Source organism: Carcharhinus amblyrhynchos, chromosome 3 (assembly GCF_965287045.1).
Source record: "Carcharhinus amblyrhynchos chromosome 3, sCarAmb.v2.hapA, whole genome shotgun sequence".
Taxonomy (NCBI): Eukaryota; Metazoa; Chordata; class Chondrichthyes; order Carcharhiniformes; family Carcharhinidae; genus Carcharhinus; species Carcharhinus amblyrhynchos.
This window is the reverse complement of record NC_137326.1, coordinates 4,776,189-4,793,597: the sequence shown is the minus strand read 5'-3', so window position 1 is coordinate 4,793,597 and position 17,409 is coordinate 4,776,189. Positions and strand designations below refer to the sequence as shown.

At 47.5% G+C, this 17,409-nt stretch overlaps 1 protein-coding gene across 1 annotated transcript in view; it reads left to right on the top strand.

The window, feature by feature from the left end:
• Positions 1 to 933: 933 nt before the first annotated feature.
• The window catches only part of abtb1 (ankyrin repeat and BTB (POZ) domain containing 1), a 46,943-nt gene continuing 30,467 nt past the window's right edge, over positions 934 to 17,409 (top strand). The window contains exons 1-4 of the mRNA XM_080218643.1: positions 934 to 1,375; positions 9,481 to 9,543; positions 14,426 to 14,481; positions 17,260 to 17,404. Coding sequence (XP_080074769.1) covers positions 1,320 to 1,375; positions 9,481 to 9,543; positions 14,426 to 14,481; positions 17,260 to 17,404 — 320 coding nt within the window. The 5' untranslated portion in view covers positions 934 to 1,319. The remainder of the gene's footprint in view (positions 1,376 to 9,480; positions 9,544 to 14,425; positions 14,482 to 17,259; positions 17,405 to 17,409) is intronic.

The following is a 17,409-nucleotide window of genomic DNA, read 5'->3' as shown; positions in this document are numbered from 1 at the left end:
TGTGCCTTTATATGCCCTGTTTGTGATCAGAATTCCCTATTCACCTGATGAAGGAACAGTGCTCCGAAAGCTAGCTGCACTCTGCTGTGCAGGCTACGTATTGGTTGGAGGTGCCAGTGCTCCTCCCAGGCAGCTGGTGGCGCTGCAATGGGCAGGCTGTGCAATGGTTTGCACTTGGAGGTGCCGCTCAGGGTGGTGGGTGGCGTGATGTCAGGCAGGCTGCACAGAGGTGAGCGAGGGGTGTCGGTGATCCTCCTGGGCAGTTGGTGGCGCTGCGCAGTGTGAGGAGTCACTACTCCTCCCGGGCACCTAATGGCGCTGTGACGGGCAGGCTGCACAATAGCGTGTGGTGTGAGGAGTCACTACTCTTCCCGGGCAGCAGGAGCGCTGTGCCTGGCAGTCTCCATGTGGAGTTGCCTACTGGACTAGGGTAGACACAGCAAGAAATCTCACAACACCGGGTTAAAGTCCAACAGGTTTATTTGATAGCACCAGCTTTCAGAGCGCTGCTCCTTTATCAAGTGAGTTACCAGGCAGGCTCCACAGCGGGGATGAGAGGAGTCTCTGCTCCTCCCGACCGCCCGGTGGCGCTGAGACGGCATGCTGCGCAGTGGTGCGCAGTGTGAGGTGTCTCTGCTCCTCCCAGGCGCCTAGTGGCGCTATGCCGGGCAGGCTGCGCTGTGATATGCAGTGAGAGGAGTCTCGCCTCCTCCCGGGCGCTCGGTGGCACTGTGTCAAGCAGGCTCCGTAGTGATGTGCAGTGAGACGAGTCTCTACTCCTCCCAGGCGCTTGGTGGCGTTGTGCCAGGCAGCCTCCGCAGTGGTGTGCCGTGTCAGGAGTCTCTGCTCCTCCCGGGCGCTTGGTGGCGCTGTGCCAGGCAGGCTACCTGACGAAAGGGCTAACCCCGAAAGCTTGTGAGTCTATTATCGAATAAATCGGTTGGACTAAAACCTGGTGTTGTCAGACTTTTTACTGTGTTTACGCCAGTCCAACGCCGGCATACCCACACCAGGCAGGCTTCGCAGTGGTGTGCAGTGTGAGGAGTCTCTGCTCCTCCCGGGCGCTTTGTGGCGCTATGTCGCGCAGGCTGCGCAGTGGTATGTGCTGAGAGCAGTCGCTGCTCCTCCCGGGCGGCAGGGGCGCTGTGGCGGGTAGGCTGCGCAGGCGCATTGATGCTGGCCGGGTTGTGTTTACATTCGGTTGCGGCGCCGCCTCCAGAGGGTCGTTCGGTGGCTGCAGGTCGCTGCTGCATCGTCAGTAATAACAAACGGGATAACCGGGCCCATGCTGTCAGTCCGAGTCTCAGAGCCGCGCAGAGATGGACACCAGCGAACTGTTCACCAGCTGCAGGAAGGGAGAAGTCTCCAGAGTACGGTGAGTGAGGCCCAGCGGATAGGGGGAGGGAGGATAGTGATGGAGAGGTGAGATGGGGAGAGGAGAGGGGGGGACTGGGGGGTGGGGGGAGAGGAGAGGGGGGGACTGGGGGGTGGGGGGAGAGGAGAGGGGGGGACTGGGGGGGTGGGGGGAGAGGAGAGGGGGGGACGGGGGGGGGAGGGGGAGAGGAGAGGGGGGACTGGGGGGGGGAGGGAGAGAGGAGAGGGGGGGACTGGGGGGGGGAGGGAGAGAGGAGAGGGGGGGACTGGGGGGAGGAGGGAGAGAGGAGAGGGGGGGACCAGTGGGGGGGGGGGGGGGAGGAGGGAGAGAGGAGAGGGGGGGACCAGTGGGGGGGGGGGGGGGAGGAGGGAGAGAGGAGAGGGGGGGACCAGTGGGGGGGGGGGGGGGGAGGAGGGAGAGAGGAGAGGGGGGACCAGTGGGGGGGGGGGGAGGAGGGAGAGAGGAGAGGGGGGACCAGTGGGGGGGGGGGGGAGGAGGGAGAGAGGAGAGGGGGGGACCAGTGGGGGGGGGGGAGGAGGGAGAGAGGAGAGGGGGGGACCAGTGGGGGGGGGGGGAGGAGGGAGAGAGGAGAGGGGGGGACCAGTGGGGGGGGGGGGGAGGAGGGAGAGAGGAGAGGGGGGGACCAGTGGGGGGAGGGAGAGTGGGGGACCAGTGGGGGGAGGGAGAGTGGGGGGGGGGAGGAGGGAGAGGAGGGGGGAGGGAGAGTGGGGGGGGGAGGAGGGAGAGAGGAGGGGGGAGGGAGAGTGGGGGGGGGGAGGAGGGAGAGAGGAGGGGGGAGGGAGAGTGGGGGGGGGGGAGGGAGAGTGGGGGGGGGGGAGGGAGAGTGGGGGGGGGAGGAGGGAGAGTGGGGGGGGGAGGAGGGAGAGAGGAGAGGGGGGACCAGTGGGGGGGGGAGGGAGAGGGGAGAGGAGGGGGGGGGGGACCAGTGGGGGGGGGGTTGGAGAGGGAGAGAGGAGGGGGGGGGGACCAGTGGGGGGGGGGGTTGGAGAGGGAGAGAGGAGGGGGGGGGAACCAGTGGGGGGGGGGTGGGAGAGGGAGAGAGGAGGGGGGGGAACCAGTGGGGGGGGGGTGGGAGAGGGAGAGAGGAGGGGGGGGGAACCAGTGGGGGGGGGGGGCGGAGGGAGAGAGGAGGGGGGGGAACCAGTGGGGGGGGGGGGGAGGGAGAGAGGAGAGGGGGGGTGTACCGGTGGCGGGGGGGCAGGGAGAGAGGAGAGGGGGGGACCGGTGGGGGGGGGGGGGGCAGGGAGAGAGGAGAGGGGGGGACCGGTGGGGGGGGGGGGGCAGGGAGAGAGGAGAGGGGGGGACCGGTGGGGGGGGGGGGCAGGGAGAGAGGAGAGGGGGGGACCGGTGGCGGGGGGGGGGGGGGAAGGGAGAGAGGGGGGGGGACGAGCCGGGGGTTGTGGGGGGGGGAGCCAGATGGTGGGGGTGGGGTGGGGAGGGGATTGGGGGGGTGGGAGGAGCCAGGGGTGTGGGAGGTGCCGGGGATGGTGAGGGGTGAGCGGGATAGAGCCGGGAAGGGTCAGGGCAGGTGGGGGGGAGCCGGGGATTGTGGCGGGGGTGGGGGGCTTGGGGGCTGGGGATGGTTGTCGGGGGGGGAAGGGGGGGGGTTGGGGTGACGTTGGTGGGAAGGGGAGGGGGCAACAGGGATGGGTGAGGTGGGTGGGGAAGGGTGAGAGTGGGGAAGAATGGGAAAGTATGGGGGAAGGGAGAGGGAGGGTTGGGGGGAGCGAATGATGAAAGGGGGCAAAGGGGAGGTGGAAAGGGAAAGGATGTGTGTGGAGGGATGGGGGGGGTTGGGAGGACAGAATATGGGGGAAGAGGAGGGAGATGAAGGGAAGGGGGAGAGGTGGCAAGTGGTTAGCACTGCTGCCTCACAGTGCCAGGGATCGGGGTTCCATTCCCGGCTTGGGTCACTGTCTGTGTGGAGTCTGCACATTCTCATAAGAACATAAGAAATAGGAGCAGGAGTAGGCCAACTAGCCCTTCGAGCCTGCCCCGCCATTCAATAAGATCATGGCTGATCTGTCGTGGCTCACTTCCACATTCCCGCCCTCTCCCCATAACCCTTAATCCCCTCTCTTATCATCAACCCGCTTCTTAAAAATATTTAGCGAGGCAGCCTCCACCACTTCAACTGGCAGAGAATTCCAGAGATTCACCACCCTTTGAGTGAAGAAGTTCCTCCTCAACTCCGTTCTAAACCGCACCCCCTTTATCTTGAGGCTGTGCCCCCTAGTCCTACTATCCTTTCTGAGCGGGAAGCGTCTCTCCACCTCTATCCTATCCATCCCATTCATCATCTTATACGTCTCAATGAGACCTCCCCTCATTCTTCTAAACTCTAACGAGTACAAGCCTAGTTTATTCAGCCTCTCCTCATAGCTCAACCCCCTCAACTCTGGCATCAGCCTAGTAAACCTCCTCTGCACTCCCTCCAAGGCCAAAATATCCTTGCGTAAGTACGGCGCCCAAAACTGCACACAGTACTCCCTTTGCGTGGATTTCCTCTGGGTGCTCCGCTTTCCTCCATCAGTCCAAAGATGTGCCAGTTAGGTGGATTGGCTGTGACAAATGCGCAGGTGAGTTGTGCTGGATGCTCTTTCTGAGAGTTTGCGCAGGCTTGGTGGACCGAATGGCATCCTTCTGCACTGTTGGATTTTTATGGTTCTCGCTGGCTAGGCCAGCATTCATTGCCCATCTCAAATTGCCCCTAAGGTTGTGAAAGGCACTACAGAAATGCAAGTCTGCATTTTCTTTGCATTTATTTCTTAAGTTCGGGATTGGATAATGCAATCGCTTTCTTTGATGCTCATCAGTGTCACATATTAAAATGATTCATGGGGAGGTTAATAGCTCTCTGTCCGAGGCCTGGAACTCATTATTATCCTTTTGATGACTCATCCTTTTATGAAGGATCTTTTTGTTTTTCATTCCCATTTTCTTCCCAGCCCCTGAGTGCCATTGAATACTGGTTAATAGTTTGCAACTTCTGACAAACCTCTAGCACCTTGTTTTGTGAGTGCCAGCAAACTGTCTGTTTGGGTGGCATTGCAGCTGCAGTTTGATTCCGATGTTGCCTGACAAGTGCACGCAATGCTTATTCTGGTTTGCCATATAGCATACAGGCTCATCTCTGTGTCAGCTCTTTGAAAGAGTCATCCAAATCAGTCCCATTCTCCTATTTGTCGTATCTAAAACTCTTCTCTGTTTCTAAAAATTCTTGTCAGTGTCAGTGTTTTGAGTTGATCCCTGCTCAAGAAGAGTAGCTAGCGCCCCTACTGTTGGTGTTCCATGGAATGCGACAGTTTTCTCACTGTATGGTCCAAAATATTTTGATTTATTATTGTCACATGTACTAGCATACAGTGAAAAGTATTATTTCTTGCGTGCTGTACAGACAAAGCATACTGTTCATATAGAAGGAAAGGAGAGAGTGCAGAATGTATTACAGCCTGTAGAGAAAGGTCAACTTAATGCGAGGTAGATCCATTCAAAAGTCTGATGACAGCAGCGACAAAACTGTTAAGTTACTTGGTCCGTGACCTCAGACTTCTGTATCTTCTTCCCAAAGGAAGAAGGTGGAAGAGAGAATGTTTGGGATGCGAGAGGTCCTTGATTATGCTGGCTGCTTTTCCAAGGCAGTGGAAAGTGTAGACAGAGTCAATGCATGGGAGGCTGGTTTGCTTGATGGACTGGGTTTCAGTCACTACCTTTGAAATGTGGAATTACCATTTTCTCCTTGAGTGCCTGAAAGCAAATTGAGGATCCGTGCTCCTGACCAACAGTCTTGTTATGGTGACTCTGGTGGTTTACTTGCTGGGGGACCTTGTAGCTATCAGCCTAAGGGAAGGCATTCAGACTGGAAAAAGGCGCGAGTTCCTGTGACACTAAGCAAAGTGCTCGTGGGAGCATCAGCCTTGGTGGGCCTCACAAAGCTAAACAGGTGCAAGGCCAGTCCAGGGGCCCTTTCGCATAGGACCTACCTGTGTAGGGGGGAAAAAAGAGTCCTTTGCTTACAGAAACATACCTTACTTCCCTCTTATTGTCCGATGCATTCCAGCTTATCAACAACCAGCTTGTCTGATAGAATCGCTACGGTACAGAAGGACCCATTGAGTCTGCACTGACAACAATCCCACCCAGGCCCTATTCCTGTAACCACACATTTACCCCACTCATCCCTCTAACCTACGCATCCCAGGACACTCAGGTGCAATTTAGCACAGCCAATCAACCTAACCTACACATCTTTGGACTTTGGGAGGAAACCGGAGCACCCGGAGGAAACCCACACAGACACAGGGAGAATGTGCAAACTCCACACAGACAGTGACCCAAGCCGGGAATCGAACCTAGGTCCCTGGAGCTTTGAGGTTGTAGTGCTGACCACTATGCTGCCATGTCATGGAAGTTCTACTTCAGTTAACCCCTTTTTTCATTATGACTTTGGCATGAGCAGTGATGATACATCAAGGCACAGCTGAACCATAAGTACAGAGATTAATCTTTGAGTGATGAAGAGCTATGCCCAAAATATTAACTTGGTTTTTCTCTTTTCATCTGTACCCAGTCTGACATGTTTCTCTGACACAGGGTCACCCAGACTCGAAACGTTAACTTTGTTTTCTCTCTACAGGTGCTGTCAGACCTGCTGAGATTTTCCAGATTCCAGCATCTGCAGTATTGGCCTTTATCTGACATGTTTCCAGTTTGATTTGGCTGGGAGCATTGCCCTCTGACACAGAATATTTTAGGTTTTTGTACCCGTTAGTACTTGAGCAGATGATCCGATGACATTGTAGTACAGCACTGAAGCATACTGCATTGGAGGAGGTGTTAGATATTAAACAAAGCATGAAACAGTTGGTTCCAAGGGTTCAGATGTAGGTTAAAAGTGCCATGACACAATTCGATAACGGTTAGGGAGTTTTTCTAGTATTCTGGCTGATGGAAATCATCCCAGTGGTGGGAGAATCAAGAACTAGGGGTCATAGTTTAAGAATAAAGGATAAATGTTTTAGAACTGAAGTGAGGAGAAATTTCTTCACCCAGAGGGTGGTGAATGAGTGGAATTCACTACCACAGAAAGTAGCTGCAGCTAAAATGTTGTGATTTCAAGAATAGATTAGATATAACTCTTGGGGCTGAAGGGATCAAGTGATATGTGAGTAAGGGGAAGGATGGCAGGGTGGAGGAGAGTCATGATACTGAATTCGGTGATCAGCCACGATCAGAATGAGTCATAGAGGTTTACAGCATGGAAACAGGCCCTTCGGCCCAACTTGTCCATGCCATCCTTTTTTTCAAAACCCCTAAGCTAGTCCCAACTGCCTGCATTTGGCCCATATCCTTCTATACCCATCTGCTCATGCTCATAGGCATTGCTCATGCCCATGCTAAATGCTTTTTAAAACATAAAATTGTCTCTACCATTACCTCTGGCATTGTGTTCCAGACACTCACCACCCTCTGTGTGAAAACATTGCATCTCTGGACACTTTTGTATCTCTCCCTCTCACCTTAAACCTTCTAGTTTTAAACTCCCCTACCTTTGATGAATGAAATCTTAGGGGAATGAACGGTGGAGCAGGCTCAAATGGCCGAATGGATTACTCTAGCTTCTAGTTTCTATGTAAAATAGTCTTTATAAATGCAATTTTATTTTTTTCTCTGCTTTAATTTCAGCTTTTGTGTTATTTATTGGGTCTCTGCAAAACACTGTGCAAATATGTTAGGAAGAAGCAACTCCTAATTTAACAAATAGTGGGATGGCTGAATGTAGTAATTGTGTGCAAGAAACATGGAAAATAATCAACCAAGTCTCAGGTCAAAATCCAGATGAAGGAATGAATTTATATTCTTATTGAATATAACGAATTCTTATTTTTATATTTGTCATTAGAATTTTAGTGAAGTACAATCAATGGCTATATGAGATTTTGTCTAAAACAATTAATGATTCTGTGAAATGGGTGGCACAGTGGTTAGCACTGCTACCTCGCAGCGCCAGAGACCTGGGTCCGATTCTGAGCTTAGGTGACTGTGCAAACTCCACACAGACATTCTCCCTGTGTCTGTGTGAGTTTGCTCCGGTTTCCTCCCACACTCCAAAGATATGCGGGTAAAGTGGATTGGCCATGTTACATTGCCTCTTCGTGTGCAAAGATGTGCAGGTTAGGGGGATCAGCAGAATAAGTACAATGGGTTATGGTGATGGGACTTTTTGGAGAGTTGGTGCAGAATTGATGGGCCTGATGCTCTTCACCTTCATTGGAGGGATTCTATGATTATATATTATTGACTTACATATAAAGCTTTTATGCAGAGCTCCTGTACCTAATATTTTAATTAAAAGTTAGCTATTTCAAACATAAAGATTAATTCTCCGTTCTAAAAAAAATTGGACAGACTAATGTGATGTGAGCACCTTTTATTATCAATAATTCCAGGTCATGCTATTTTGAACATGAAAAGGCAGTTGATATCCTTTCAAGTGTACTTAGTGTTTTGTAATAAGCATATAGTGTAAAGCTGCAGTTTCCTCAGGACTTGTAATGTCACCATTGAGTCAGAAGTTCCACAATATGGTACCTTTCAGCTTGCAGTAAAGTATGATTACAGAAAGCAGGGTTGGAATATAATTAAGCTCATGTTTGCCACATTGCAACACTTATACTGTATTACTACAACAATGAGAAACCACATTGTCAGCAGAGGCTCAGTGGAGCACTTTTGCGTTTCAACATGCTGATTGTCCAACGTGCTGGTAGCCTGAACTTCTATCAGTATTCTCTCCTTGTTGCAAATTTTGCAAGGCTTTTATAACCTTGACTTTATTGGAAAGAAAGAATTTGTATCTCGCACCTTACGTGGCCTCAGGGTGCGAGAGCTGCTCTCCGCAGCTGACAGTGTGGCTTCTCAGCTGGGAAGTGTTGCACTGTTGTAAACATTAGCTCAATTGTGTTCCAACCCTGCGTTCTGTAATCATGTTTTACTGTAAGCTAAAACGTAATATTGTGGACCTTCTGAACTGATGTGACATTTCCGATTACAAGTGCTGAGGAAATTGCAGCAATACATTATATGCTTATGACAAAACATTAATTATATTTTTGAAGACTACCAACTGGTTTTATGCCAAAACTATGCCTGGAAGTACGGTTGGTGACGTTCCAAGGAACACACTTAATGTGTTCATATCACATTCCCAAAGTGTTTTACAAGAGCTTTTCACAGTAACTTCATTGCAGTGTTAATGTAAGCGTACCTGTGATGCTAATAAACAATAAAAACAACAACAGTTAATGGACTATCTATTAGACTGTAGTTATTATTGCAATATAGTCTATGTGCAAGCAAGCTCTCATAATCAATGAAGAAGTAAATAACCAGATACACTGTTTACATTGAGGGTTAAATACTGGCCAAGATACTACAGACAGCTCCCCATTCATCTTAGAAATAGCGTCATTGGATGCTTTGCATCAGTCTAATAGGGCAGACGGGGCTTTAATTTAACATTTCATCTTGAAAGGCCGCACTTCAGACAGTGTAACACACTTGTGGTGCTGTGCTTCATGTCAGCTGGATTAGGAGCATTAGTCTCTGAAGTGGGACTTGAATCCACAAGCATCTGAACTTAGAGGCAAGAGTGCTGTCCACTGAACCATGGTTGACACACATAACTGTTGGCACTTGTTTCTGAGGCTTCATTTAAAAACTTTGCAAATGTTGTAGTTGGATATTGATCTTTTCAGGATGTTTGTCTCAAATGCCATTACTTTTGATGTAAATTTCTCTGTTCGTTTGAGGAGGGGATGGAGAGAGTTGGCGCTTCCTTGCTTTTTTGCCATAACGTGTACATAATAAAAACAGAAAATTGGCAGAATCATAGCTCTGATAGTAAAGTGCAATCAAAGTGTAGTTTTTTTGTTTCAGATCAACTGGCTAAGTTTTCTGCTTTTATTTCAGATACCCAGTACCCAGGTAATTTCTATCTTTCTGCAGATCACTGAGCTTGTCATGTAAAAATAACAATGCAATCTTAGATAAGATTTTAATTGAGCTACATTTTATTTTTTCAGCTACCTTGTTGAACAGAGGGATGTGGAATTAAACGTAAAAGATAAATGGGACAGTACCCCATTGTAAGTACAGTTTGTCTATAATGTATTACAAATCTTTTATGTGTGCATGCTTCCCAACTACAAAAGCTTGCTGCTCTAATTATGTCATGCTCTTGCCAACTTTTCCATTACGAATACATATTTAGGAATTCATAATGGAATCTGTGTGTGTAAACTTATCCTGCAGTAATTGCATCTTCCCAGCTTTGGAGACACAGTACTATCTACTCATAGTATCGTAGAACCCCTACAGTTCCATTCGGCCCATCGAGCCTGTACTGACCACAATCCCACCCAAGCCCTACTCCCGTTACCCCACACATTTACTCTGCTAATCCTCCTGACACTGGGGCCAATTCAGCATGGCAAATCAACCTAAGGAGCACATCTTAGGACTGTGGGAGGAAACTGCAGCACCTGGAGGAAACCCATGCAGACACAGGGAGAACATGCAAACTCCAAACAGACAGTGACCTAAGGCTGGAATTGAATCCAGGTCCTTGGCACTGTGAAGCAGCACTGCTAACCATGTTTTTGTCATGTGGGAGGAAACCGGAGCACCTGGAGGAAACCCACGCAGTCATGGGGAGAAAGTGCAAACTCTGCATAGAGAGTCTCCTGAGGCCGGAATTGAACCAGTTTCCCTGGTACTGTGAGACAGCAGTACTAACTACTCTACCTGTCCCAAATTGCTCTACTTTGTTCAATCTCGCTATGAATAACATTTGAATAATATTTTGTATCAATGGGAAGAATGGATTTTTTTTCAAAATGAGGATTCAGGATTGTATCTGATTTAATTAAATCACCCACTCACAAAGAGAAATCTATCACCTCCCTCTCTTTTAAGACAGTCCTTCAAATACCATCTCTTTGATCAAGCTTTTGGTCATCTCTCCTACACATTCCACCTACTTTTCACCTCTTATTTCTGATTATGCCTCTTTAGCTGCCTCCGAATGCTTTTCTACCTAAAGACATTGCATAAATGCTAGTTCTTGCTCTGGAAGATTGTATTTGATCTTGATTTCCCATATCGATGACCTAGTAGTATTATTGCTACAATATTAATCCAGAAGCTCAGCGAATATTCTGAGGACCCAGGTTCAAATCCTGCCACAGCAGGTGGTGGAAATTGAATTCAATAACAAATATCTGGAATTAAGAGTCTACTGACAACCGTGAAACCATTGTCAATTGTCAGAAAAACCCATCTGGTTCACTAATGTCCTTTAGTGAGGGAGATCTGCCATCATAACCTGGTCTGGCTTCATGTGACTTCAGAGCCACAGCAATGTGGTTGATTCTCAACTGCCCTCGGGCAAATAGGGATGGGCAATAAATGCTGGCCAGCCAGCGACGCCCATGTCCCATGAATGAATAAAAAAGAACCTACCACCATTATAGATTGAATTGTGCATGTATTTATGTAAAAATCCATGTTTGTTTTCCCCAGTGCTCCTGGACTCTCCAGAGTCATAGAGGTTTACAGCATGGAAACAGGCCTTTCAGCCCAACTTGTCCATGCTGCCTTTTTTGTTAATTACTAAGCTAGTCCCAGTTTTGCGCACTTGGCCCGTATCCTTTGATAGCCATTTTACTCCTAACTGTCTAAGTGCTTTTTAACAGACAAAATTGTGCCCGCCTCTATTACTACCTCTGGCAGCTTGTTCCAGATACTCACCACCTTCTGTGTGGAGAAACATGCCTTTCTGGATCCTTTTGTATCTCTCCCCTCTCTCCTTAAACTATGCTGTCTAGTTTTAGACTCCCCTACCTTTGGGAAAAGATCTTGAATAGAGTAATGTGTACTTTCTGTGCCAAACCTTGTAAGAGAATTTTCCTGCTGTTGTGTAGCTGAAATATCCAAGCAGTGATGAGGGAGGATACTAAAGCTCTTGCAACTCTACTGTGATTTCATGTAGTGCAGTGTGCAAGTAGTCAGCAAGTGTTCTAATATTAATATGAAACTGCGTGCTGTAATATTTTTTCAATCTTGCTCTTGTGGTATGGTTCCATGGACGTTCAGTATCACAACAATGAGAGCTCAGCTGTGTTGGTTCTGAAATGCAGTCAACAGTATTAAGCCATGGGAGGAGTTCACTGTCCCTGTACCTGCCCCACCCAACCTTGCCAATGTTTTGTCCTGATCTTTTACCATCTGTTACCAGGCAGGAACAGTGTGCCTTAATTGCAAGGTAATGCCAGAATGTATTTAGTATCAGGCCACAGTGTCAGATTTTTAATTGTTTTTTCAAGTTTTATAAAATATCTAGCTTAATTAGAATGCTGAGCAATCAATCAATTTCATAAAATCCACAGAATCGTCGAATCCCTACAGTGCAGAAGGTGGCCATTTGGTTTTACACCAACCACAAGCTCACCCAAGCCGTATTCCCATAACCCCACATATTTACTCGGCTAATCTCCCGACACTAGGATTAATTTAGCATAGCCAATCAACCTAACTCGCACACCTTTGAACCATGGGAGGAAACCCATGGAGAGAAGGTGCAAACTCCACACAGATAATGATCCAAGTTGGGAATCGAACCTGGGTACCAGGTCAGCAGTGCTAACCACTGTGTCACCGTACCACCCCAATTTGTTAGGGAGGTCCCTAAACTGAAACATCCAGCTCCGCTTTTTAAATACATTTGATTCTACAACCATCAAACTATTGAAATCCAAGCTAAGAAACATGGAACACACAGAAAAATTATAGTATGTAAGAAGACTTTTTGGCCCATCCTGCGCTATGTGCTATCCAGCCCAATCCCACTTTCCTGTTCTTCTGTATCCCTCAGATAAGCATTAGTGCATAGCCAATTTTTAAAAAATGCAGTAAGTGTTTCTGCCCTTTTCATCCTGTGAATTTCAGACTCCAATTTATCCCCTGGATGCAAAGCCCCAACTCTCTCTCGCACTTCTGCCAATTACTTTAATTCTGGAAAGCACTAACATCAATGTGAAAATTGGATCCAGGTCCTTAATATGCTACTCAATTATTTGTTATTCTTTAATGTGAGATCACTGGCAAGGCCTAGATTTGTAGCCCATCCCTAATGGCCCTTGAAATGAGTGGGTTGCTAGGCCATTTCAATGGGCAGTTAAGAGTCAACCACATTGTTGTGGGAGCTGGAGTCATATGTTGGCCAGACCAGGTAAGGGTGGCTGATTTCCTTCACTAAAGGACATTAGTGAACCAGATGTGCTTTTACAACAAACAATAATAGTTGTCGTGGTCACCATGACTGAAACTGGCTGAGGTTTGGAGTGAAGGTAAAAAAATCATTGAAGACTTGAGGAAAATGAATAACTTCAAGTGACTGGGCTAGTGGTGACAGAATATGGAAGGATGGAATGGAAACAATGGATTTGCTCTCGTTGGAGTAATTGGAAGAAGTGCATTGGAGTGCAATGCAAACGTGTCACTGAAGGGAAGACACTGCAAGACCAACCTAGTTCATAGTGCAAAAACCTACGTTGCGTGAAGAGGATGAATGTCTGGATGTTAATGAGATACAGATGCTGAGGTGGATGTGTGAAATAACAAGAACAGACAGGACCAACACATCGGGGATTTAGTGAAGGCTGTGGGAATATTGAAAAAAGTAGGTGAGAAGAAATTGAAATGGTGAGGAAGAAGGAACATGAGAAAAGGAGGCCTAAAGTCAGATGGAAGGATGCAGTGAAAAAGAATGGGTGATTTCTAGGAGTGATCAACCAGACCAGCAATATGGAGATCCTGAGTTAAATGGGAGAACTGAAAGAAGAAATCATAGAGTTCTACAGTACTGAAGGAGGCCATTCAGCTCATCGAGTCTGCACTGACCACAATCCCAGGCCCTATCCCCATAACCCCATGCATTTACCCTAGCAAGTTCCCCTTTGACATTGAGGCAATTTAGCATGGCCTATCCACCTAACCCGTGCATTTTTGTACTGTGGGAGGATACCAGAGCACTCGGAGGAAACCCACACAAACATGGGGAGAATGTGCAGACTTCACACAGACTGTAACCCAAGCTGGGAATCAAACCCGAGTCCCTGGCACTGAGGCAGCAGTGTTAACCCCTGTGCCATGGCAGTCCATGACAAATGCTACATGGATTTTTTATTTCATTAGTGTTAGGTGGGGGTGTATTGCAAAGGACATGATGGGACAATATGTTAAAACATCTTATAATGAAAAAGAGCAGGAAAGATTTAAACTGTTAAGATTAATCAGCCTGCCTCAAGTTGCTTGTGTTGTTGGAGGGTTAAAGATTTCGTTCAGGAATGAAGCTGTTAACAGTAAGTGGATGAGTTTGCTTTTGTGTTGGTGCAAGAGTTTGTAAGAATACATTCACGCTGCAATTGTGCAATCAACAGGAAGTCATTTTGAATTTCACCAGCACTAAAAATTGGAGTGTAGGTTTGAAGTCAAGGGTTCAAATTGACTCCAGAGAGAAGCTGGGTGAGAGGCCCTGGAGCAATTTGCCTTGCACCATTTCAGTTTGACACCACTCGAAGCATATCAGCAGTGTGCCACTGAAACCACATATGGAAAGAGGGATGAATATAAACATGATGCTGAGTAACTGAAAACCAGCCTACAGCAGCAACAGTTAGTTATGGTCTTCAGCACCCGTTTGATGAAGGCAGGCCCTTTTCAGCTGCTTTGCAAATGAAGCTGCACTGTCTTGTGCAGGATTGCAGGAAGGTTAAAGTGACAAATAGATTGAGGCTGTATAAAAACATTTTACTCAGCTGTTCAGCGAATCTAATTGCTTCAGTCCAGTCCAGTAAAAATGTTGTATTTACTTAGCAAAACCTTTTGAATGACCATGTTATTGCACTGGAAGAATGTGTTCAATCTGAATATTTAAAGCCTATCACTAATTTCTCACTTTGTTGGCAGGTATTACGCGTGTCTATGTGGGCATGAGGAGCTTGTTCAATATCTACTTGCCAACGGTACGGATGCATCTAAAGCCCATTCAGTTTGATTTTAATAAAGGTTTGGCAGTATTCTGTCCTTTTCTATTGCAGTCCCCCATTTTAAGTCGAGTCACTAATTTAATGTAAGCAAAGGTTTTGAAATCTGAACATTCGAGAAAGCTGTTTTAAATGGGTCTGGTTAATTTTATGGGAGGTTTAAGAAATGCAGTGGATTTTGATATGGGCATTTTCCTGCTTGTTGGACCATGATTCAGACCCAGTTGACCTATTGGGATACAAATCTTTATCTCCTGGCTGTGAAAGTCCTCTGTTAACTCATAGAATCATAGAATTCATGTATTGCAGAAGGAAGCCATTTGGCCCATCGAGCCTGTACCGACAAAATCCCACCCAGGCACAATTCCTGTAACACATATTTACCCTATTGATCCCCTGATACCAAGGAGCAATTTAGCATAGCCAGTCAACCTAAACTGCATCTCTTTGGAAACTGGGGCACCCAGAGGAAACCCACACAGGCACAAGGCGATTGTGCAAACTCCATGCAGGCAGTGACCCAAGGCTGGAACTGGACTTGGGTCCCTGGAGCTGTGAGGCAGCAGTACTGACCACTGTGCCACAGGGATGCCCTTGGGTATCTACTTTCTGTACGTCTGTCTGGCCCACAGTGCAGGACTGCTGCTAAATATGGTACTAAGCTAGCAATCCTGTTGAAAGGGACCAGCAGATGGCTGGTATGGCATGTGTTAGCATTTCACACTGATGCAGGAGAGTTGTTTTGCTATTCTGAAGCTGGGACTGATGGACAGTTGTCAGTGGGGAGTAGGATGAGCTTTTATTCTGCATGGAATCCTATTCCACCTTGATTTCCCCCTTCTGCTGAAGATGATCCTTTTTCTCCTTTATACAAATACTTCTGTATTTTGTTTCAGTATCCTGCTTTTGACTTCAAAGTGCTTGCCAGTGATACTGGATACCAGAAATAGAACATTTTCCATTCCGCAACACTAATCACCTGCCACCTGTCAATTACAAAATTCACACTAAATTGTACTTTATTTATTTGCAACATAACTAGTTCTGCACAGTCACCGAGGGCTAGAATTGAACTCGGGTCCCTAGAGCAATGAGGCAGCAGTGCTGACCATTGTGTCACTGTGCCATCCTTGTGTGTTTCTGTATGTCTGTCTGGCTGCAGTGCAGAACTGTTGCTTATTATACTATTAAATTGACGATCCTGGCAATGGTGGCACAGTTGCCCCACTACTGCCTCACAGCGCCGGGGACCTGGGTTTGATTCCAGCTTGGGTCACTGCCTATGCACAGTCTGCACATTCTCCCTGTGCCTGTGTGGGTTTCCTCTGGATGCTCCGGTTTCCTCCCACTGTCTGAAAGATGTGCTAGTTGGGTACATTTGCCATGCTAAATTCTCCCTCAAGTGTACCGGAACAGGTGCCAGAGTGTGGCGACAAGGGGATTTTTCACTGTAACTTCACTGCAGTGTTAATGTAAACCTACTTATGACACTGATAAATAAACTTTAAACTTTAGTTTGTAGTTTAGTGTGGAACAGAATCTGCAATCATTTTACCTTGACGTCTTTCACAAACTTAGTACTTAGTGCTGGTGAAGTATTTGTTATTGCTGGAAAATAGGAAAAGCAGCATCTAACTTAAACGCAGCAAAATCTCACTAACAAATCTGATAAAGACTGAGAGCTTTTTATTGGATGGTGTTGGTTGATGTATTAATATTGACCAGGACACCAGTGAGAACTCCCTGGCTCTTCAGAGCTGTGCTGTGGGATCTTTTACACCTACCTGCCGTCCCACTGTACAGGAGAACAAATATTGAAACGTCTGTTGTAAGCTTCGAGTTTGAACCAGTTGGTGCTCCTTCGTATAAGGAAAGTTGTGCTTCAAGCAAGATGCGATCAGTGCTCAAGTTATGGAAAAGGGATTTGCTTGCATGGAACAGCAACTGTATAATGGCTGAGCTTAAGCTTTCATCTATGTTATTGGGGTGGGATTTGAGTAATCACTTAGATTATGCACCTGGCAAAGAGTTGTGAGCCTCAAGGAAGGGGAGAAAATAAACTAAATCTTAAGAAAGCAGAAGTTAAACTATAAATCTTTTTATGTTGACACACTTCAATAAAGTTTTGCAGCGGTGAAGTTGTATTGCAAAACAATATTCAACGTACAACATTTAACTTAAAGGCAATTACTTTCACACTCTGGGATATTGAATCATAGAGACCCTACAGTGGAGAAGGAAGCATTCTGCACTGACCCTCTGAAAGAGCAATCTACCCAAGCCCCCTTCCTCTCCCGAACCCAGAAACCCACCCTAAACTAAACATCCATGGACACTAAGGGACAATTTAGCTTAGCCAATCCACCTAACCTGCGCATCTTTGAAGTGTGTGAGAATGCCAGAGCACCTGGAGGAAACCCATGCAGACACAGGGTGAACATGCAAACTCCACTCAGGCAGGGACCCAAGGTTGGAATTGAACTGGTGCTGTGAGGCAGTAGTGCTAACCCCTGTGCCACCATGCCACAGATTAATTATCACTGATGCCAGGGGTTTGAACTATTTATTTTTACCCCTGTGAACACCAGAATGATAGGGAGTGGGATAGCTTCATCTTTGGTTCGGACATAGCTCGGCACAACATCGAGGGCTGAAGGGCCTGTACTGTGCTCTACTGTTCTACGTTCTGTGAGCAATATGCAAAGCCAGTTGTACCTGAGGTTTGGTCTTCTCAAACTGAAACGTGTTGTGTTACAGGAGCAAAATGTGAAGCCAACACATTTGATGGGGAGCGGTGCTTGTATGGTGCTCTAAATGATTCCATTCGGAGGCTGCTAAAGGACTATAAGCAGATCACTGCCAAGTCTATGCAGAGAGATTATTACGATGACTTTCTGAAAAGGTAAG